Raw genomic sequence first — 22,044 nt, 5'->3', positions numbered from 1 at the left:
GGGTGCGGGGTGTCCCCGCCGGGTTTGGGAGATGCCCCTGGGGCGCGGGGTGTCCCCAGCGCGGTTTTGGGGATGCCGCCGGGCTGCAGGGTGTCTCCCAAGCCGGGTTTCAAGGCAGCCTCCACCCTGGTGCCGCCGGCGCGTGGCCCTCGCCCCGCCCCCGGCCTGCTGTCCTGGGGCGCTGCCGCTCGTGGCCCTGCTTCCTCGGGCTCGTCCGTACCCCATCACCAGAGCAGTGACCCCCGCTGTCGCCTTGGCTTGGACGTCCACGCTTCCCCACGCGTTTTACATAAACCGCCTTTATCCACCTCGATTTCGGAGACCGGGGCTGCGGGCCCCTCGAAACCAAATATTTATGCCTGCCTCTCATCCCCTGCTCCTGCGGTATCCTTAATATAGCGAGTGTTTAAAGCCTGGCAGGGTGGATGAAGGAGGGGAGGGGTGAGGACGGGGGATTGATCTGTGATTTAAATAGAACTTTTTTTTTTTTTTTTTTGGTAACCAAAACATTTAGCTTTCCCTGTGAATGGTGGGTGGGTGTGTCAGACCCAGCACTGCTGCAAACCGCGCGCCACTGAAGACTGCTCAGGGCATAATTATCGTCTGCGATTCTAATAGAACTTTTTTTTTTTTTAACCAAATAACCAAAACATTTAGCTTTCCCTGTGAATGGTGGGTGGGACCCAGCACTGCTGCAAACCGCGCGCCACTGAAGACTGCTCAGGGCATAATTATCGTCTGCGATTCTTTCCCCTTTTTTTTTTTTTAAAAAAAACCTTTTTTTTTTTAATGTCTAACAAGTGATGCTGAGTCTGCTGCATTCCAGGGGAATGACTCACGCGTTCCCTCTGACCCGGGATGTGTTCCCCGTGTTTAACTGCTTTTACTTTGATGGTGGGGTGAGCAGATGAGCGTGAGGTTGGTTGGACGGTAGCGACAAGAAGGGATTGCCTTGAAAACGAAGCTCTGTTGTTCCTCCGAGAGGTCAAGATAAGCGGGGCTCGCCAGTTTTGACCGTTAGATCCAGCCTTAGGTGTGTGGGCAGAGCTGGAGGGGGTGTGCCGGGGCTGCTGCGGCTCGCTCAGAGTCGCAGCACCCTGGACTTGCCGTGTGAAAAGCAGCAGAGGCTCGGACGGCCGGAGCAGGGAAGCGTTGGGTTTGGCAGCGATCCTGGGGTGCCAGGTGCTGAACGGACCTAGAGCACCGCAGCCTCTGCCCCGAAGAACCTGCTGCATGAAAACAGCATTTTTGGGCCCGCGAAACAAGAAATGGGGTGCAGGGTTCTCGGGCGATGCCCGCACGAACGTCTCTGGCAGTTCAGGCTGTCGGTTCTGCAGCCCACGGCACCGGCTGGCTCAGTGACCTGGGCTAGGGCTCTGCTCCTGGTCTGCTAGGTAACTTCTTTGAGATGTGGGCAGCAGGAAACAGGAGGAGCTCCAGGCTGGGCTTTGCCAGGCTGGGCTTTGCCAGGCTCTTTGCGCCATCGGAGCCAGCATAGCGTCGTAGGTGTTTCTCAAAAGATAGGAGAGCAGCAGTAAGTACACAGCCTTCTGCAGGAGAGCATGAGGCATCACCTAGTTGCGCCTTGGGAAACCTGATTCACTGTCTGCAAAGATCTGTCTCGTACCAGGAGACTTCAGCCAGCTTGGAGGGAGGATTTTCTGGCTGTGGCTAAAGCTTTGGATAGCGGGAGCTGGACCTGCCTTCCCGTCCTCGGGCGCTGCACGGGGAGAGCTAAGCCGTGCCATGGGCGCGCTGCTGGAGGCTCTGCAGGTGGGCTGCCGGGGCCGTGATCAGCGCTGCTCCTTGGACTTGGGAAGCAGGGAGGCTTTTCCAATGATTCCTTGGTCTGTTCACCGACAAACAACCAAGAAAAGTACCTTTGCTGGCTTGAAAATTGGTCCCTGGTGCTGGCTGAGCCACGGATGCGAGGAAGCTGTCGGGTGCTGCCGGTGGGCCCGGCTCTGGCAGCCGCAGGTGCGGGGGGCTCGCTCGTGGAGCGGGGTCCTGGCTAAATCAGGGTGGTGTGAGTCTCTGACATACCGTGATGCTGCCGGTTCTCCTCCCTCTCGCGTCCTCCACGTGGTGCCACCTTCACGACTTGCTTCTCTTTTTCTTTGTAGCCTCCTCTGGTCCAAGCCATCTTCAACCGCGATATAGAGGAGGTGCGGTCGTTGCTGAATCAGAAGGAGAACATTAATGTATTGGTGAGTGCTGCCCGGCCGTGCTTGCTCCCCTTCCTTCACCCAGCTCTCCCCATTTCCTTCCCGACAATGCGGTTCTTTAGCAGAGGGGAGGGCAGAGCAGAGGCTCAGTGGGTGAGATGTGGGTGCTGTCAAGGGGGGGCTCTTTTTGGCGAGGATGGTTAGAGCTGGGATTTTGAAACAAAGATTTCTGGATTCTGCTCCCGGCTCGGCCACCGTTCGCTGTTCAGCTTTGTCGCGTTGCCTCGATCTTGCCATCTGTAAAATGGGACGCGTGGAAGACCAGGACTCCTGCCCCTCCCCAGGAGACGGCGAGAGCCTCCTAAAGCTCTCGGCCGTGCAGAACATCGCTGAGAGGCTGTGGGGTGTGTGGGAGGACTTTTCACAGAGGCTCGGCTTTGCTGCCTTGCCAGTTTACCTTTTTCTCCTTTGGGATGGCGACCCAAAATAGTTTGGTGTGAACGCAGCAGGTCTGCCTTGTGAGAAGGTTGTTCCCCAGGGGGGAAGGAGGATTTGAGCTGCTCAGCAAAGCCGAGTTCACCTCACAAGGGTTAGAAGGGGTTTCCACTGCTCTCGTCTTAAGCCTGATGGCAGAGGGTGGTTTTGACGCTCGTTGCAGAGCGGGCAGGGGGGCCGGGAGAGGCGGCCGCTGTTCAGACACAACCCTCTGGGTCCCGTGAGTGGCCAGGCTGGCTCCTGGGGGAGCAGCCCTTGGTAGCCCCTGTCCGGTGGTGACGAGCATGGTTTGTCCTCGTGTGGAGCGTGGGCACCAGGCTCCAGCGAGGGAAGGGGTGAAACCTGCCTGTGAGCGTTCCCGTCTGACTTGTCAGTGTGCCTTCCCTTGATCTGGTTTACGAGCTTCCCGCTAACAAATCAGCGGCAGATGTGCAGATAAGAAACGCAGCCTGCTGCGACGCAGGCTGGCGGGTTGGCCGGCCCTGACTGCACCGGCCCAGGTCCGCCTGACGTGGTGGCACAGTTGGACTGGTGCCGGGTCAGCAGTTACCACGCTCTCAGCCCAAAAGCCGGGCTAAGTTGTGAGCTCTAGGCAAGAGCAACTTGTTCTGGTTCACCGTCTTGCTCTCCTCTGAGCTGTGGCATTAACCAGGGCTCCGGTCTGTGCCGCTCCCAGCTGTGCTGCAGGCAGCTGCCGGCTTTTCGGCACGCTCCTGTTTGTTTCGCTGAGCGCTTGGTCAGGGCGTTCGCCCGACCCAGCCTGCGGGGCCGGGGCCGGTGCACACCCGATCCTCGTGGTGTTAAACCCTGGGGTCAAGGGCGGGCGCTGCAGACGCTGGCTGGTGTCCTGGGAAGGTGAGGGCGGCCCTGCGCTGGTGCCCGTGTGCCAGCAGGACTAATGATTCGATCGTATCTTAGCTTATTACACAGAGATAGCGTGGGGATTTTTTTCCATGACTTGGTTCGGTTGGGGACCCGGCAGCTCTTCGTCCTCTCTTGTCAGGGGAGAGGGTTGGGATTGTTTTGCTGAGGTCTCGCGCAGCTGCTGAAGGAATAAAACCACAATTGTTAACACTTAATTTCCTTTTTGTGTGCAGGTTTAGAAATGTTGTTGCTTGTTCAGTGACCTGCCAGCTGGGTTTCACTTTCACATCCTCCTGCCTGGTTGTGCCAGCACAAGTTGTTACCAAAAAAAATGAAACCACCACCATTTTCCAAACAGTTTTTAACCTAATGAAAAGCAATTACTTTTTTTTTCCCCCCCCAAACACAAAATCTGGGGCTTGAAATGAGTTGTGCTCGACTGGCTTTCTACTTGTTTGCTTCCTGGCTTTAGTACGTGGCATGTTCACCGAGGAAAGCCTGAACCAAATGCCTGGAGGCAGAGGTTACCTGGGGCCTGGCCCTGGGTAAACAGAAGTGAAAGGTATTTTTTCCTCGGCTAATCCAATCTAAGATCAGAGAGGGGCTTCTGCACCTTCCTGCTCCTCAGCAGCCGGCAGGTCTGAGTCTGGTTTCAGAGCTGTCTGTAATTCTGAGTGGTTTTTATTGTCGGCCGAGAGGATAAAAGTGTGCAGAATGGGACGGCCTATGCACTGTCAGAGCGCAGCCAGGCTTTCATCTCGGATCGCAGAGTACTTTGCAGACGTTCATTAAGTCCAGTAGCACCGGAGGCAGGTCGGGTCGGTCTCCAGGGAGTCAGTGGGGGGATGAAATGAGTGGCCGGCACTGTCATGGCCTCCCCGTCTCGTGCTGGGGTTATGGCCCAGGTACCCTCTGCTCTGGCCACCAGCTACACCCCAGCACCCGTGGAGCTCCGGAAGGGCTGCTCACCCCCGCAGCGCCGCAGGAGGGTGCTGGGTTTAAGCAGTTTTCTCCCTGTCGCGTGTCCCAAGATGCTGCACGCGCTTATGGGGGTGTTGGGGCAGACTGGAGTGGAGGAGGGATTGTGCTGTGAGAGATCTCCCTGCCCTCAAAGCTCACAGAGGGTTTTTGTTTCTTACATCCCTGCTCAGGACCAAGAAAGACGAACGCCGCTGCATGCTGCTGCCTATATAGGAGATGTTGCAATCCTCGAGCTCCTAATACTGTCAGGTAAGGGCCAAGACTCAGGGCACTTGGCTCGAGTGCTGGCGCTGCCTTTAAGGCGTCTTTCTGATCTCTGGCCTTAGGGGTGCAGAGCAATAGTTTTTGGTCACCCTCCAACCAACCGTGCGCTTATGCTTGAGCCAGTGGGGTTGCAGCCAGGGGAAGATTAGGAAATGTTGCCATAATCCTAAGAGGTTTGTTCAGACAGAGAAGTGTCTTGGAACTGAAATAGCAGAGGTGGAAACCAAGCCAGGAGGGGGATGTGTGCAAGATGTTAGAAGGAGGTACTGGGGGAGGGTGCAGTGGGGATGCACACCTTGGAGATGCCTTCAACGGCAGGATGCTCAGGGGAGCAGAGTTTCACTTGCTCATGGAGAGGGGTCAGCTAAAAAACAGGATTTTGCTCAGTTTTGGCTTGTGTTACTTGGGGTAAAACTGCCCTTCATTTCCCTCCGAAGACACTCAGCCCTGTGCTTGGGTCCTGTGCCCATGTGGTGCAGGCAGGGGAGCCTCCTCATCTGCCGTTCACCAGCGCAGCACCTCGGGGCACCGTGGGCTTCGCAGCTGCTTGCTGGTGGTGTGGGGGAACCCCGAGGCTGGCATGATCCTGCATGATCCTGACAAGGAGAGGCTTGGGGAAATCCTTTGCTGAGGGCTTGTTAAACAGGATTGGGGATGTTCAGCTCCATCTGCAGAGCATGGGATGCGCTTATGTGCCCTGTGTTGATTTTTTCATGCCTGTGTGTTGAGTTCTCAGCAGCAAAGAAAGGCAGGGGCTTCAGGAGTCGTGGGACCTCAGTGCTTAGCACAGGTCTGGAGCTGGGATGGCAGTAATCTGTCATCTTTCCTTTCTAATATGGAGATGCAGCTCACAGCGACCACAGCTCAACATGGAATGCTCTGGTTTTTTTTGACTCAAGTGGCCTTGTTTTAAACTAAGGAGCAGAACTGCTCGCTGGGTCTCTGTTGTGGTTTTTTGGCTCAGTAGGGAAGCTGGCACTCTGGGAGGTGTAGTCTCTTCAGCCTCTGCCTTGCTGTGTCCTTTGCAGCGCACTGGCACAGTCTCCCAAGGGGTGTAGCTTGTTCCTCTTGCAGTTCACAGAGTCTGTCCTCACCTAAAGCTCAGTGCAAGGTCCCCTCTTGCAGGAGAACTGGCACTCGTGCCCGTCGGGAGCCTCAGAGGTGGCTGCAGACCTGCCCTGGGACTCTGGAGCGGGGCAGCCGGTCACCTCTCTGTCCCCTGACCCCTTCTTTTGTTCTTCCTCAGGTGCTAATGTTAATGCGAAGGATACTGTTTGGCTCACCCCATTACACCGCGCTGCAGCTTCTCGTAACGAGGTAGGCTCCCTCTGTCTCTCTCTGCTCCTTGCATGGGGGTGGTGGGCACTGATGGGAGGGGGGGACTGTTCTTTTCCTTCTCTTTTCTATCTTGCCTGGTTTTGGCTGAGATGGGTGTTCTCATTAGAGCGGAGAGGGGACGAACGCATAATTCAGAGGCTGAAAATGAGAGCTGGAAAAAAATCTCCTTGGTTCCCTTCCCTCCATCCTTCAGGAGTTAGCACGTGGGTTTTCCCCACAACATCCTCCTCCCCGCCTTTCCCCCTTTCCCCAGGGCTTTGTCTAATCCAGCTTTACATTTCTTTGAGGGATGATGGGGCTCTCACTCCTTCTCTTGGGAGCTGATTCCAACGGATCTTGTTGGAAAGATTTCTTGAAGTTTAGCTTTTGTGGGCTTAACTTCATCCCACTTAACTTTGTCCTGTTTTGAGTTGCTGGAGAGCAAGAAACTCTGTGGTCGTGTTGGTTGGAGCCAGCGGCTCAGAAGCCCTGACTCTGACATGCAGGGCAAGTTACCACACATCGACTGGTTGCATGAATTCTCTTAATCGGCAGCAGACACGGGATGAAACACATTAGCGTAAACCTCTACTGAAGGCATTTGCTGTGAACATGTGTGGACAGTTACTGTGGGCGCTAAAATACAGGAGCTCAGCAAGCCGAGACTGTTTTGCTGTCAGGTCTGAAGTGCTGCTTCTCTGTGAATTTGAGCACGCTCGTTTGCTCCTCTGCCTCGACTCAGATGTGCTGGAGAGTCACCTCCCTTGTTCTCTGCTTCCCCGGGGTGCTTGGCACAGGGCTTCACCAGTGCCCTGCGTGCCCAGCTCCTGAGAGGAGCCTTTCTGAAATGCCTGTGTGCTTCATGGCTTTTCCTGCCTAGAGCCTGCTCTAGGATTGCTGGGTTTATGTACTGCCTGGCCGTCTCACGTGCTTCTCCCAGCCGGGAGTGGTATCGGCTAGCCCTGGGAGAAAAGAGCAGAGCAGTGAGCCGTGGGGCTGGGATCGTTGGAGGTGCTGCCCCGATGCTGCGTGGAAGTGGGCAGCCTGTAAACCGTAGCAAGGAAAATGTGGGGTTGCAGCAAACAGCCTCTACCAGCAAAAGGGGGAAATAATTATCAAATATAGGTCAGTGGGTCACATTTGTCATCCCCTGGGCGCTTCGCACCTCGTGAGTCATGGATGAACACTCACTTACAGTTAAATCACGTGGCTCGGAGGTATTTCTCCCGTGCCGGTACCCCCGTGCAGCCACGTTTCTCAGCTGCACTTGGGTGGGATGAGCCCGGCTCATTCAGGTCCCACACGCCGAACTCCAGCCTGGAAGGAGCTGGAGCAGCCCATGTGAGGGCTGGAGGATTTGCGTAGGGAAGATTCCTTCTCACTGCTCATTCTCGGAGTCCCTCTCACGCTGTCTTTACCTCTCTCACCCTTTCTCTGTGATAACACGCTGAAACGTGGCCATATGTGGGCTTCAAAATGTCATTGGGGACACAAAAGCAAACAAGTCCTTTCCTTTGACAGAGGGGGGAAGAAGCCGTACTTGTGAGCGTGCGGTGCAGTTTCAGCTCGGCCCCGCAAGGGCAGCTCTGGCTCTCGGGGCTGTAGGCTGGTGTGGATCTGGGCAGCCCTGTGTGTGCTGAAAGCACGAGGCGGACCGAGCTGCAGCTTCCCCTACCTGGCTGGAGGGCTTCTGCGAGCTCCAGCAGGTTGGGTTAGAGCTCTGCTTTCCTCTGCTCCTGCTAGAAGGCACTTCACCTCCTCCTGAAGCACTCGGCAGACGTCAATGCCCGTGACAAGTATTGGCAAACGCCTCTGCACGTCGCCGCTGCCAACCGGGCCACCAAGTGCGTGGAGGCCATCATCCCCCTGCTGAGCACTGTCAACGTCGCGGACCGCACAGGCCGCACGGCGCTGCACCACGCCGTGCACAGCGGCCACCTCGAGGTAGGCGAGGCGGGTTTGGGCGCAGGGGGTCCCGCGCGTGTCCCCCTTCCTGGGTCCGGAGTTCGCAGGTGGCAAAGGCACCTCGGCCTGCACAAGCGGGGAGGAACGGCAGCCTTGCCTCTCTCTCCACTTCTCCCCATCTAGATGGTGAACCTGCTGTTGAACAAAGGGGCCAGCCTGAGTACTTGTGACAAGAAGGACCGCCAGCCCATCCACTGGGCAGCTTTCCTAGGTAGGTTTTCCTCATGGGCTTTGGTCCGGTTTCTCCTCCCACATCGCTTGCTGCCTATAGATTCACCTTTCAGGGTGGTGGGGCTCCCCAGAGGCTGCTGTGCCCAGGTCTCCGTTTTCCGGGGTCCCCGGGCTCTTACCGCTGTCTCCCGGACAGGGCATTTGGAAGTTCTGAAGCTGCTGGTGGCCCGGGGAGCTGATGTGATGTGTAAGGACAAGAAGGGCTACACCCTGCTGCACACTGCGGCAGCCAGCGGCCAGATCGAAGTCGTGCGTCACCTGCTGAGGCTGGGAGTCGAGGTAAGACCCCCACGGCTGCGAGCAGGGTGGGCTCGGGTGCAGGCCAGTCTGGAGGCAGGAGTAGGAGAGGGTGCTGGGTGGTGGCAGGAGCCCTGGCTGGTTCTCAGCTGCCTTTTTTTCTTCCTGAATCCCCAAATCCTCTGGGGTTTGTTGCTCCCACAGATCGATGAACCAAATTCCTTCGGTAACACTGCACTTCACATTGCCTGTTACATGGGCCAAGATGCCGTGGCCAACGAGCTGGTCAATTACGGCGCCAATGTCAATCAGCCTAACGAGAAGGGCTTCACCCCTCTGCACTTTGCTGCCGTCTCCACCAATGGGGCCCTGTGCCTAGAGCTCCTTGTGAACAACGGGGCCGATGTCAACTTTCAGGTCTGGCACTGAGGGGCTCAGCTTGGGGATGGGGGGAGTGAGGACCTGCTGCCTGAGGGGAGAGCTCAGGGAGGGTGGTGGGAAGCCTGATGCGATGTCGTTTCTGCTCTCCGCAGAGTAAGGAAGGGAAGAGCCCTTTGCACATGGCTGCCATTCACGGACGGTTCACACGTTCGCAGATCCTCATTCAGAACGGTGAGTGGCTTCTTCCTCCGGCCCTGGGTTACCCCAGCCTTTTCTTGTGCTTCTCAGCACCTGCCTCCAGGACCTCCCTGCGTGTTTGCTCGGAGAGTTTAAGAGCTCTGCAGTTATCACTCAAATTCACTCTGTGCTCTTGGGGCTGTTGCCGGTGGCCCTGTGCTGCTCGGGGGTGGCAGGGAGCGTGTGCCCTCAAGGGCAGCGAAGTGCAGACCAGGGGACTGAAATTCCAGCCAGGTCAGAGCTGCTGTGGCCAAAGAACATTCCCACTGCCACGTCCAGCCTGAAAGACAATATTCTTGTAAGAGGGCTGCAGGCTTGGCAGACACCCCAGGGGTTCAGCCGGAGACCTCTGGGGCTGAACGCATCCCCTCCTGGGGCAAGGGGGAGACATCTAATGCCCCGGGTTTGCAGGATACAAGTGGGCTCTCAGTTCAGAGAGCAGTTTACAGTTCTCCTTCTGCACGGTGCTGAATGGACTCGAGTTATTAGCCGTGTCCCCTGTGCTGCTCGGGGGTGGCAGGGAGCGTGTGCCCTCAAGGGCAGCGAAGTGCAGACCAGGGGACTGAAATTCCAGCCAGGTCAGAGCTGCTGTGGCCAAAGAACATTCCCACTGCCATGTCCAGCCTGAAAGACAATATTCTTGTAAGAGGGCTGCAGGCTTGGCAGACACCCCAGGGGTTCAGCCGGAGACCTCTGGGGCTGAACGCATCCCCTCCTGGGGCAAGGGGGAGACATCTAATGCCCCGGGTTTGCAGGATACAAGGGGGCTCTCAGTCAGAGAGCAGTTTACAGTTCTCCTTCTGCACGGTGCTGAATGGACTCGAGTTATTAGCCGTGTCCCTGAGCTGGGGACGCGGCTGTCGGAACAGCCTGGGCTGCTCGGGACTAGAACACAGAGACCCGTTGGCAAAGCACTTGGCTTTTCCTTTCTAGGCAGTGAGATTGACTGTGCTGACAAATACGGCAATACCCCCCTCCACGTTGCTGCTAGATATGGCCACGAGCTGCTAATTAGTACTTTGATGACGAATGGTGCTGACACTGCAAGGTAAGGAAGGACTCTTCCTCCCTTTCCCTGTCCTGGGCTGGAGGATGCAGGAATGATCCATCCTGATTCCCTTCTCGTCTCCTGGCAGGCGTGGGATCCACGACATGTTCCCTCTGCACTTAGCTGTTCTCTTTGGATTTTCAGACTGTTGTCGTAAGCTACTTTCCTCAGGTGAGTGGCTTGGCCGCCCCTCCTGCGGCGGGGGCAGTCAGGGGACCCTCGAGCTTCCCCCTGACTCCCTGCCCCTCCTGCCACCCAGGTCAGTTGTACAGTATCGTCTCCTCGCTGAGCAATGAGCACGTGCTGTCTGCAGGCTTCGATATCAACACGCCTGACAACCTCGGGAGGACTTGCCTCCACGCTGCTGCTTCTGGAGGGTGAGCTGTGCATGGGGCACTGGTCCCGCATTCCGTGCAGGAAGGTCGCTGCCTGCCCCCAGCCCAAATCGTAACCCTCCTCTCCACCCGTGAGCTACAGCATGGGCAGCCCAGTGCAGTGCTTTGCTCAGGGCTGGGAGTCGGACCCCTGGGTGCGGTTCCCGGCTCTGAGAGAGAACGGAGACCTGTGTTTAGAGCAGGAATGAAAATGGAAACCTTTTGGCCCTGTTCTGCCGCTGACTCTGACTCATCCTGGTCGCTCCCCTCTGTGGCTGTTTATCCTTCTTTAAAATGGGGCTAAACTGCTTCCTTGGCTGGGGGTTCGTGAAGGGCTCACAAGCCGATGCCTGAAAAGCAGCAGGGATTTAGCTGGCTGTGTAAACGCCTCGTATTGTTTGCCAGGGAGTTTGATTTCACACGGTGCGTTGAGAGCGAACGTGGCTGCAGCAATACGGCAAAGGCGTAGAGTCCCGTCGAGGACCTTGTTTCTGTTACGTCTGTATGCTTGAGGGCCAGTCACGGAGCCGTCCTTCGGCATCGCAGCGCCGTTACCCTGCCTGAGCGGCGGGAACAATGCACTGACGCAGAAGCCAGAAATCCTAGATCTTTTTTGTAGCATAAAATCCAGTGCGTCAGCTGCACTAATGCCATGGCTAATGTCTTTCTATAATTGCCTGGTTGTTTGAGTGCTCCACGCAGTGCAGGTTAGCGCTGGTAAGGCAGGAAGCATGAAGGGTTATTCCACTGGAGAGCAGGGAAGAGCTTTGTGTATGCAACATCCAGCCATGGCTGCGGCTCTTATGCTGCCCAAAGATGACAAGCTGGATTGAGCTTCGGCACGTCCAGGCTGCGCGGGTGAGAAGCGTAGCTGTCTTGTCTGCAACTAGGAGGAGTTTGCGTTCCTGCTGTGGTCCCTTTTGATCTGTGTCTAACTCATCTCCCTGCCTCCTGTAGGAACGTTGAATGTCTTAATTTGCTGTTGAGCAGCGGCGCTGACTTGAGGAGGAGAGATAAATTTGGAAGGTAAGTGTGCTGTGGGCCTTGCAAGGGAGCAAGGGTGATTCTTCCAGCCCTAAAACAGCTGGAGCGCGCTGAGCCTGGGTTTGGGTTGGGACATTCCTAAGACCTTTGCTGCATTTGGTGTCTAAAGCTGCTTCCTTCACCCCCTCTCACCCCAAGGGATCCAGCTCTGGCTCTTCAGGAGCTGCTGACCCAAACCCTTGAGCCCAGAGCAGGGTGCAGCTCAGCAGCAGGGGGGTGCCAGGCGAGTTTCTCCATCTGTGACAGGCAGTGCTGCTAAGCCCCCTTCTCCTTTCCCCCTTCCCAGGACTCCACTGCACTATGCAGCTGCCAACGGCAGCTATCAGTGTACGGTGACACTGGTCACGGCAGGAGCCAGTATTAACGAGGCTGACTGTAAAGGCTGTACCGCCTTACACTATGCTGCTGCTTCGGACACGTACAGGAGGTGAGTGTCTCGGGGGCGCGCGCTCCTCGCTGCTGGGGCTGGAGACGATGGCACACTGCTGGGTGGTGATGCTCCGCTGTTCCCTGGCCACCTCCCTGCAGCTGATGCTCAGTGGTTTGTGAAGAGGGGAGTGCTTTGAGGAGCGTGGGTAGGAGGGGGTAATCAGCAAACTGATGCAGGTCTCTGACCTTTCAGAGCAGAGACTCATTCAGGAAACAGCCATGACACTGATGAGGAGCCACTGAAGGAGTCCAGGCTGAAGGAGGCATTCTTGTGAGTCCACGCTGCAGCCCCATCTGGCAGTTGTTTGTTGTTTACCCCTTCCCTGGACCCCTGCATGCAGTCGCTAGAAATACCTTGCTTCTGCTTACGCTGAAGTGAGCAGTGATGCCTTGGAGGAAACATCTGCTGATGTGATTCTCGAGGCAAACCTGGCTGTCGCCTCCTGGTGCTAACTTCCAGTGGGCTTTGCACGCGCTCCGTGTCTTGAGGGGATTAGTACAGTATCTGCTATGGGATCAAAGCAGGGGAGGTCCCTGCAAAGCTCTGCCTCTCCAGTCTCCCCTTTTTCTTCATCTCCCCTTTCTCTTGCTCATTGCAGTTGTTTAGAGTTCTTGCTGGATAATGGTGCTGACCCATCCCTCCGGGACAAGCAGGGATATACCGCTGTCCACTATGCAGCTGCGTACGGCAACAGGCAGAACCTCGAACTGGTGAGTGAGCCAGAGAAAACCCTCTGTGCTGCCAGGAGAGGGGGGGAAGTCCCCCCTAAGGAACGTGTCAAGCCCTACAGTGTCCAGGTGTGGCTAGAGGACTGTGTGTGTTGTAGGCACTACAGTGTCAGGGTTTGCCCGGGAGGAAGGGAGATAGGTTTGATTAAAAAGCATGGGGGCTCTTGGGGAGCCGTCGTGCTGGGAATACCACGGAGGAAAGATCTGGGCCTGAGTGAGATGCCTGAGAGAAAGGAGCTTTGTTACCCAGCACAGGGTGACGTATGGATGTCTGAGAGAAAGGAGCTTTGTTACCCAGCACAGAGTGACGTATGGATGTCTTGCTTAAACCCCTGGCAATAGAGCAAGGTTGGGCTTTTAAAAGAAAGCCTGGAGACCTGTGCCAAGGAGGAGCTCTTGCAGTATAGAAAATGCCTTGTAACTGTCTGAAATGCCTGCATTGCTGCAGGGTAAGCTTGCAGCCGTGTGGGTATAGGAAATCATATGAGTAGTGGGGAGGCTTCTGGACAGCAGGGACTTGATGTGACTGTCTATGCAGGGCCCAAAGCCAGGTTAAGGAAGGTCCCTTCCCGAAATTCAGATCATTCTGAAGCAGATGAGCAGGTTTTCTAACTCCTCTGCAGCCTGCTGGTGGACAGGGTGTCTGTCGAAGCCTCCGTGAGTCCAGGATCAGTTATGGTTTTATGTTGTTGCTGTTGCAGCTCCTGGAAATGTCTTTCAACTGCCTGGAGGATGTGGAAAGCACCATTCCAGTCAGCCCTTTGCACTTAGCTGTAAGTACAGCTGGCCCAACCCCAGGCTTGTGGAGGGCACTTGGCTCCGTGCGGGGTTCACGCTGAGTCCTGGAGAGGTGCCCGCTCCTGGGCAGCGCGGGCTGGGTCCCTGCAGCTGTCGGTGCTGAGCGGGGCGAAGGAGGAAAGGCGCCGGCGGCTGGGGAGCGGCTTTCCCCACAGGCCGTCGGTCAAAGTCCCTCTGGTTTGTATGTTAAATTCCTTGCTCTCTCCAGGGCTTTTTGGTTGCTGCTGTTTGGAGCCACCTCCCTTGTCTGAGTGTGGGCAGGGGCGGGAGTGGGCGAGGGCTTTGTGTGGGACTGGGGTGGAAACGAGAGGCAATGGCCGAGCAGGAGCTCGTCTGGCTGGAGGGACACAGGGAGCGGGAATTGTCCTGGGGGGGTACTTCGGGTGCAGCCTCTCCAGGCACCACTTTAACGTGGTCTGCTTTGTCCTCAGGCCTACAATGGTCACTGTGAAGCCCTAAAGACACTTGCCGAAACCCTCGTGAACCTCGACGTGCGGGACCACAAGGGGCGGACGGCGCTGTACCTCGCCACGGAGAGAGGCTCCACGGAGTGCGTGGAGGTGCTCACCAGCCACGGCGCGTCCGCTCTGGTGAAGGAGAGGAAGAGGAAGTGGACCCCCCTCCACGCTGCAGGTGACGGAGGGCAGACGGGACTGGGGGTGGCGAGGGAGTGTGTCCAGAGCCCTTCCAGCCGTCGGTGCCACCGCTGCCAAGGATGCCCGTTCACCCGGCTGCTGTTCGGGGAGAGGGAAGGGGCTGTGGTTTAGGATGATGCTTGGAGTCAGGATGGGGCCAGTGCAGCCTGCTGTGACGTGCCAGCAGAAGCTGAGGGTCCAAGTGGCTCTGCAGCGGGCGGGAGAGAAGACACCAGCGGCTTCTGCACACACGTGTCTTCAGCTCAGCCTGTGCACGTGCTAATCAGTCCTGTAGCCTAGCAACCACATAACGAATTTGCTCAGCCACGTGTGCCTGGCTGCTGGGCGCCAGCCCCTTCCTTTGGTTTGCGGCGGTGGCTGGAAGGAGGGGACCCATCTGTACGTGTGTGTGACTCCTCCTTTCCTCGTGCGTTGTCTCCAGCTGCCAACGGGAACACTGATTCCCTGCATCTCCTGATAGACAGCGGGGAGCGGGCAGACATCACCGACGTCATGGACATCCACGGCCAGTGAGTTTGTCCGGATGTTTCTCTTGGGATCTGTGTGGCACAGGGTCAGGCCCCTTGCAGGGCAGCTGGGACAGGGGAGAGAGGGCAGTGCTTGAACGCAGCTGATTTCCAAGCCCACTCTCCTCCCTGCTGCCTCTCCCCCCTGCAGAACCCCACTGATGCTGGCGATCATGAATGGCCACGTTGACTGTGTCCACCTCCTGCTGGAGAAGGGGTCCACAGCCGATGCAGCTGACAAGAGGGGAAGGACTGCCCTGCACCGAGGGGTGAGTGCATCCCTGGGTCCGGGGTGGGCCTGGAGCCCTGCAGCTTCCACTCGTCCTCCTGAGCAGAGGCTGCTTGGAGAACAAGCAGGTGGTTTCTTTTATTGCAAGAGTCCTCAGTGAAAGAGCCCATTTTCCCTTCCTGAGATGCAGCGTTTGAGAAGGAAGCTGTGGAAGAAGGGGGGTAGTTCTGTTGTTAAATGATTGAAGGGTGAGGTCTGACCTCCTGGTCCTCTTTCCTGGCCACAGGCTGTGACGGGCTGTGAGGACTGCCTGGCTGCCCTGCTGGACCATGATGCCTTCGTTCTGTGTCGGGATTTCAAAGGCCGGACCCCAATCCACTTTGCGTCGGCGTGCGGGCATTTAGAAATCCTGAGGACCCTGCTGCAGGCAGCCCTCTCTACTGACCCTCTGGACTCTGTGGTGGACTACAGCGGTTACTCACCAATGCACTGGGCTTCATACAGTGGTAAGGACCTGGGCTGGGCCCCTGCCCGCCTCTGCTCTGCTCTGGCTATTGGTGGGGAGGAGAGAGCCAGGAAGAGCCAGGTTATCCCTCTGTCCCCCACTGCTTTGGGAGCCGTCAGCCCAGCAGTGAGTTCAGCCTGGTGGAAAGGACGGCACAAATCTGGGAGGGAGGCAGGGAGTTTTTCTCCCCCTGCCAAGCTCCTTAAAAAAGGAATGAAATATGAAAACAGCTATTATAGAACAGGTGAGGCTGCTTCCTCCAGGACTGCTGGATTTCTAGGATTACTTGGCCACCACCCTGGCTGCAGGGACTGACAGGGCAACTGGAAGGGATGTCTCAGCATTTCAAAGGGAAGCTAGCAGTGTGGCTGTGAAGTCCTTCAGGAGACAGTGTGGAATTGTAAACCTCCTGAAGTGCAGCAGCTTAGCTGCCAGAGAGGAAACAAAACCACTGCCTCTGTGCTGGGGAACGGGTTTGTTTGGGCACTTTGGTGCCGCTGGTCCTGTGCAGCCCCTGGGGCCTCTGGCTCTTTGGACGTGGGGAGACACAGAGGGGCCTTCGGTCCCTTCTTGCTGTTGCAGGTGAGGAACCGCAGGTTGAGTACTGATGTATTTCTGTCCCTCTCTCCTCACAGGGCATGAAGATTGTCTTGAATTGTTACTTGAACACAATCCGTTTGCGTACCTAGAAGGAAACCCCTTTACTCCATTGCACTGTGCAGTGTAAGTGGCATCTGGGACCCGCCCTGGGTTCTTCCAGCCAGGTGATGTTTGAGAGAGAATATGTGGTCTGAGTGGAGGAGCTCCAAACCCTGCCTTTCTTGCCAAGGGCTCTTTCCTGGGCGGCAGCAGCTCCTCAGGGTGGTACCACCTGCTCATCCCAGCTCCCCTGTGGCAGGGAGGCGGTTGCTGGACTGCTGGAGGTCCTCAGGGAGCTGTAAAGCAGCTGTCCCGTTGGCTGTGCGCAGCACAGCCAGGGCTGTCAAGTACCAGACTCCCATTGCGCAGCACAGCCAGGGCTGTCAAGTACCTGTCAAGGGCTGTCAAGCCAGCAGGCTTTCAGCTTGATGGAGCTAATGGAGCTGCCAAGGGCTGATGGTTCAGTCCTTGCCAGCCCTCTTGGATGGCTCATCTCTGCTCTTTGGTTATGGAGCACCTCAGGAAATCTCCAGGCTTCCCATGAGGCTCTGGAGATGGGCTCTGGTGGGAGAAGGGCTCCATGTTGTCCCAAGCCTTCTTCCTCAGAGGTGTCTGGGGCAGTGTGAGCATGATCCCTGGGGTCCCGCTGGGCACAGAGGGCTTTGGGGCTGACGGTGATTCCTTGGCTCTGCAGCCGGCAGAGGAAGGAGTGTGCTGCCCTGGGCAGCTGTGGAGGAATGAGGAAGGTGGAGATGTTGCCACGTTCTGCCTGGGGTGGGCCTGGTGCGTCCTTGGGACCCGTAGCAGCAAAGGGATGGGCAAGGCTGTTGTCTGGCATGGTACTGTGTTTCCTTGAGTAATACCGAAAAGGGTAAAGGGGTGTTTTACCCTAAACAACTCCAGACCAGCTGCTGTTTGCATCCGAGCCCCAGGAATGTGCTGCTCACTCCCACTGCAGACGTGCTAATGCTGCTTAGTCTTGTTCTAACTTTCCTTCTCGTCCCCACCGCAGAATTAACAACCAGGACGGCACTGCTGAAATGCTGGTGGAAGCATTAGGTGCCAAGATTGTTAATAGCAGAGATGCCAAAGGAAGGTGAGGGCAGACTCATCCCTCTCTTGTCACCCACTCCCTGGTGCTGCTGGGTGGTGGCTGTGACTCCCGCAGTGATTTCCACAGGACTTCCCATGGCACAAAGGGACCCTGGCGTCCCCAAACATGTCTGTAGGCCTGGGCAGTCTTGCTGGGGGGCGCGCTGTGCCCTCCTCTTTACCTGCTCTCTCGTCTTCCCAGGACACCCCTTCACGCTGCTGCCTTTGCAGACAACATCCATGGTTTACAGCTGCTTCTGCGCCACCAAGCCGAGGTGGACATGACTGACAAGCTGGGGAGGACTCCGCTCATGATGGCTTCTGAGAATGGGCACACTGCAGCAGTCGGTACGTGGCTGGCAGACGCTTTTCCCCAGTATGGGGTGCGAGCCTCCCTGTGCCTCCTCCGTAACCGGGTCCCGTGGGAGCCGGGCTGTCCCTCTCCTCGTGGGCACGCTGGGACAGCTGCCCCACTCCTGCCCCCGCAGCACATGGCCACTGCCCCGCATTGCTGGGCTCTGTGCTGCTGCTTCTCAACAGCAGCTGTCCCTCCTCATTTCAGAGTTCCTGCTGTACCAAGCAAAAGCAAATATAACTGTGCTGGATGTCAACAAGAACACAGCTCTTCACCTGGCCTGCAGCAAGGTAGGGAGACGCCCGCTCACAGCCGTGACTGCAGTCACCATCACCTTCAGCCTTGCCACCTTAATGAGAGGGGTTGTCCGCCTACTCCTGCCCCAACAGAGCAGAGGCGGGGGCCCTGGGCTTGCTCTGCCTGCCTGCTTACCTGTCTTGACCTGTACAGACGCTCCTGATTCAGTTTTGAGCAGCTTAGGTCGTAGCACAGACCCGTCTGTATTTTTCCTGGGGAGCCCCTCTCTGAGCTTGGTGTGCTTCCTGGGGCGTGGTGGGAGCAGGAGGCTTTCGATCAGTGTGTCCACGCAAAGAAGGAGGTGCTGCAGAGGAGATGGAGGGGACAGCAGCTTGTCTTCTCGGGCCTTGCCAAAGTGGTGAACTGTTGTAGAAGGTCGGGTTTAAGGAACGTTTCCGTATCCCGAGGAATCACGTTCCGCTCAGACGGCACCAGGTCCCCTCCACTGCCCCTGCCTTCCTGCTCGTGCACTGTAAACAGTCTGGTCTCCTTTGCAGGGTCATGAAAAGTGTGCCTTGTTGATCCTGGGGGAAACCCAAGACCTTGGCCTTATCAATGCAAGTAACAGTGCTCTGCAAATGTGAGTATTTGGACAGCTGGCGCCAGTGGGGAGAAACAGGGCTTTGCTGGGTGGGGGTGATGCACTGGCAAAAGGGCGGTGGTAGGAGCTCTGCTCCTGCTTGATACGCGCAGTGAGCGTGCAAGCAGGTAAGCTCAGGAGCAGTCAAGTGTCCGCCCTCAAAGCCGCTCGCAGGGACCCCTTGTTTTAGCACAAGGTGTTAAAGGCAGGTGGCTCCGCTGCCAGGTTAACGCTGCCTTTCCCTCTCCCCCCAGGCCGCTCCACATCGCAGCTCGGAACGGGCTGGCCTCTGTCGTCCAGGCCCTGCTCAGCAGAGGTGCCACTGTGCTGGCTGTGGATGAAGAAGGTGCGTGTTCCTCGCGGGTGCCCAGGGGGGTTCAGCGTGATGTCCCTGGGGGATGGGGGCTGCCCGGGGAAGCGCTCAGCCGGGATCGGAAAGATTTCCGCATCCTTTCCGCAGCTGAGCAGCACGTTCTCAGCTCATGGCATCGCAGGAACAGCCTGGATGAGGACGTTAGCACCCTGCGATCCCCTGTAAAAGCATTTCCAGGTCCCACAGGTGTTTGAAATATGTCTTTTGCCCCCCATGCAACTTCTGGTGGCTGCCTGGCTCTCCTGCCCGGCACAAAACCAGCCCAGCCTGAGCCAGCAATGAGCAGTTGACTCACTTGCAAGCTGGCAGAAACTGCTTGCTGTGGCCAGAAGCTTTTTCTCCCAGTAGAGTTCTTGCTCTGCTGGAATACCTTTAAGTTGTGAAAAATACCATTGCGTCTGCCGTGCTGCCAGGGCTTCTGAGGCTTTTTATTCGTCTCCTGCTGATCCTGGCACACTTCAAAGCGGTTGCTGCAATGGCAGGGATTGCCGGTGCCCAGAAGCAGGGTCTTTGGAGAGAAAGACAAATAGATGTCCTGGCCCCTCAGTGCAGGGGTGGAAACTGCCCCGATCAAAGCGTTCCCCAGGGAAGGCGCCTGTCCGGGGCGGTTCTTCACCCCTGGCTTTGTTCTAGGTCATACCCCAGCCTTGGCATGCGCCCCCAACAAGGACGTTGCTGACTGCCTGGCACTTATCCTCTCCACCATGAAGCCTTTCCCACCTAAAGACGCCATCAGCTCTTTCAGCTTCAACCTCCTCAAGAACTGCGGCATTGCAGCCAAAACCGCCGCCTGCGGGGCCCTGCCCAACGGCAGCACCTGCCCCTACAGCAAGGACCGGCACAATGCCATCGGCTTGGACGGCTGTTACTCGGAGTAGCTTAAACTATGGGTGACCTAATATCTTATTATATTTATTTAGAAATTCTATAAATATAGGGCACTTTAAAGGAGAACAAGACTGGGCAGGCCTTCTAGCATGGCCGGGTAGGCCAAGAGTTCAGAGCTTCCTCTTCTCGCTGGATTGCCAGCGCGGTGCCAAAGCTGTTAATTGGTTTAACGAGCGGCTGGCAGTGCTGTTCCCATCCCCTGCCCCTTCTCAATCCTCTCCCCGTCAGCGCATGCTCGCACCCCTCCGACGGCAGGGCAGGAGACGGATGCTGCTGGCTTAGGGCTTCGCCCAGCCAAGACGAAGCAGGTGCGACCATCCGCTGGCCCGCAGACGGGAAGGGGGTTTGTCCCCCAGCTTTTGGGGCGGGTTGAAATCGGTTCCGGTGTTTCCCAGTGCTCCATGCCAGCCTCCCGCCCTGCCTCGCCTCCGGGACGCCCCCGGGGCTGCCCCGAGCCCTCGCTCCGTCCGTCCGGGACGGGGAAGCCTGAACTCTTGGTGGGATGGGGGGGTGGGAGTCTTTGGGAATTGGCTGGTCTTGCAAGCGCTGGGGTGGGTGTTAGCTCCTGGCCAAGTGCCACTGTAACTGCTCCTCTCTCGCAATCACTTTTTTTCTCACGCTCATCCTTCGATTCCAATACAAACACTTGAATCAAGATCTACTGTACCTGGGACGCTAAAATATCCTTTTGGCAGCTGTCATTTATATGCAAAAACGGGTGCTGCTGCCCAACCCCGCGGTCGGCTGGCTGCGGATGCGCTGCTGGAGCCTCCCTCCCCACACCAGGCACTTTAGGGATTCTGTTGGTTGGTTGGTTTTTTTTCTTGGCAAAATGTCGGATCCTAAGAAACGATTCTTTTTTGAATTTTCGTTCTCTGTTTTGCGTGGCCGTTTCCATGCGAGAGTCAGTGTTGCTTTTTTTTTTTAAAAAAAGAAAAAAGTTATTTATAAAGAAACGAGCATTTACCTTTAAAAAAAACAACAAAAACCATAAAAAAATGTTCTGAAAGTTTTAGCCTTTTAATAAGGAAAAAAATGCACTTCAAAGTCCTTATTCACAACCCTAAGTAAGTCTGTGTTTATTTTTCTAATGCAGCATCTTGGCAGGTTTATTAGCGTGCGTGTATGTGGGATCATTGTTTTTTGTTTTGGGTTTTCTGTTTTTAATTTTAGAAATCATATTTATAATGCAGGTTTGAAGCATTCGAGAATGTTGCACTGTTTTTTTCCGTTGGTTGTTTTTTGTTTTGTTTTTTTTTCCTTCTGAATTACTGTAACAGTATCATGTGCAAAAAACAATACTCTTTCTCCATATCACGAGTCTGTTCAAAGCCAAAGACTGGGATGCAGAGAACGAGAACGGGCTGACAGGGCAACAAGCATTTCGGGAACCATCTTCTCCCCTGACCTCCTTTCCCTCCGCAGCCTTGCTGAAAGCGGGGAGCGTGGGGCTGGGGCTGAGGCTCCCGTCCGTGGCCGCCCCGGGGGCGTCCCAGCGTGATCCCTCCAGGATGGGAGCGGGGAGAAAAGGATCCCTCTCTCCCACCGAGTCCTCGGTGGCCGCTCGCCTCCTCTTTGCCAGCGAGACTGCGATGGGACCGCGCGAGCCTTGCGCTGCGGCTCTTCTGCCCAGCGATTCAGAGAGAAAAAGCATTTCTGTAACCAAAATAAGGTATTAATGTCTTTTTTCTTCTTCTTTTAAAATAGTTTCTAAATGAAGGTGGCTCCTGTTAGGGTGGTGTTTGTTGGGTTTAGGTTGTGGTGTGGAGCAGGCGTTGGAGCCGGCCGTTCCCGGGGGAGGCTCCCGGCGGGCGAAGGTGCTGCTGGCAGCCCGCGGGGAGCGTCCCCTCGCACTGTTTCTTTCTTTTACCAAAGCCAAACTCTTAGAACCAAATATGAAGTTTCAGTCTTGGCCTTTGGGTGATAAGCACATTTTCTTCGCGTTTCACGTAGGAGTTTTTCCCAGAGGGGAGCGGGGTCGGGGACCTCCCGTTGCTCTTGCTCGGCACCAGCTCGCCGTTGGAGCTTGGTCTCCCCGTCCCATTACCAACCCGCACTTTGTTCAGCAAAGCACTCGAGAAATTTGCCCTCGGTGAGATCTCGGAGCAGGAGCGGTGGTCAGGCTGGTCCCTGGAGGGCTCTGATCCCCGGGCGGTGGGGGCCAGGCGCTTCTGACGGGCAGGGCTCCTCTGGCTGCTCCGGAGGGATCTTCCCTTCTCGGACCGTGAGCCCCCTCCACCCAGCTCTCGGCAAGGCGGCGGCAGCGACTTGCTGGGCCAGTGGGTCCCCTCCTTTGCTGCCGGCGTAGGATCGTGTCCCCGGCCGATCGCTTCTCCCCTCCCCACTCCCCCCCGACCCTCTAGCT

The 22,044-nt window shown here is 56.6% G+C and overlaps 1 protein-coding gene across 1 annotated transcript; it reads left to right on the top strand.

Annotated features, from left to right (window-relative positions):
- Positions 1 to 2,128: 2,128 nt before the first annotated feature.
- On the top strand, positions 2,129 to 20,153 carry ANKRD52 (ankyrin repeat domain 52). Its single transcript, XM_009280046.1, has 27 exons — positions 2,129 to 2,207; positions 4,676 to 4,754; positions 6,016 to 6,086; positions 7,830 to 8,030; positions 8,175 to 8,262; positions 8,419 to 8,561; positions 8,724 to 8,936; positions 9,053 to 9,131; positions 10,071 to 10,185; positions 10,274 to 10,356; positions 10,445 to 10,562; positions 11,517 to 11,585; positions 11,890 to 12,030; positions 12,226 to 12,303; positions 12,632 to 12,743; positions 13,463 to 13,534; positions 13,991 to 14,192; positions 14,637 to 14,724; positions 14,873 to 14,990; positions 15,237 to 15,456; positions 16,091 to 16,178; positions 17,107 to 17,190; positions 17,389 to 17,534; positions 17,749 to 17,831; positions 18,336 to 18,418; positions 18,673 to 18,764; positions 19,425 to 20,153. Exons 5-27 carry the CDS (start codon positions 8,175 to 8,177, stop codon positions 19,667 to 19,669), a joined length of 2,760 nt encoding a protein of 919 aa, XP_009278321.1. The 5' UTR covers positions 2,129 to 2,207; positions 4,676 to 4,754; positions 6,016 to 6,086; positions 7,830 to 8,030; the 3' UTR covers positions 19,670 to 20,153.
- Positions 20,154 to 22,044: the final 1,891 nt, after the last annotated feature.

The sequence above is a fragment of the Aptenodytes forsteri genome, unplaced genomic scaffold (genome assembly GCF_000699145.1).
Source record: "Aptenodytes forsteri isolate BGI_AS27 unplaced genomic scaffold, ASM69914v1 Scaffold547, whole genome shotgun sequence".
NCBI classification, from domain to species: Eukaryota; Metazoa; Chordata; class Aves; order Sphenisciformes; family Spheniscidae; genus Aptenodytes; species Aptenodytes forsteri.
The sequence above is the reverse complement of the archived record's forward strand: the minus strand, read 5'-3'. Positions and strand labels throughout refer to the sequence as shown.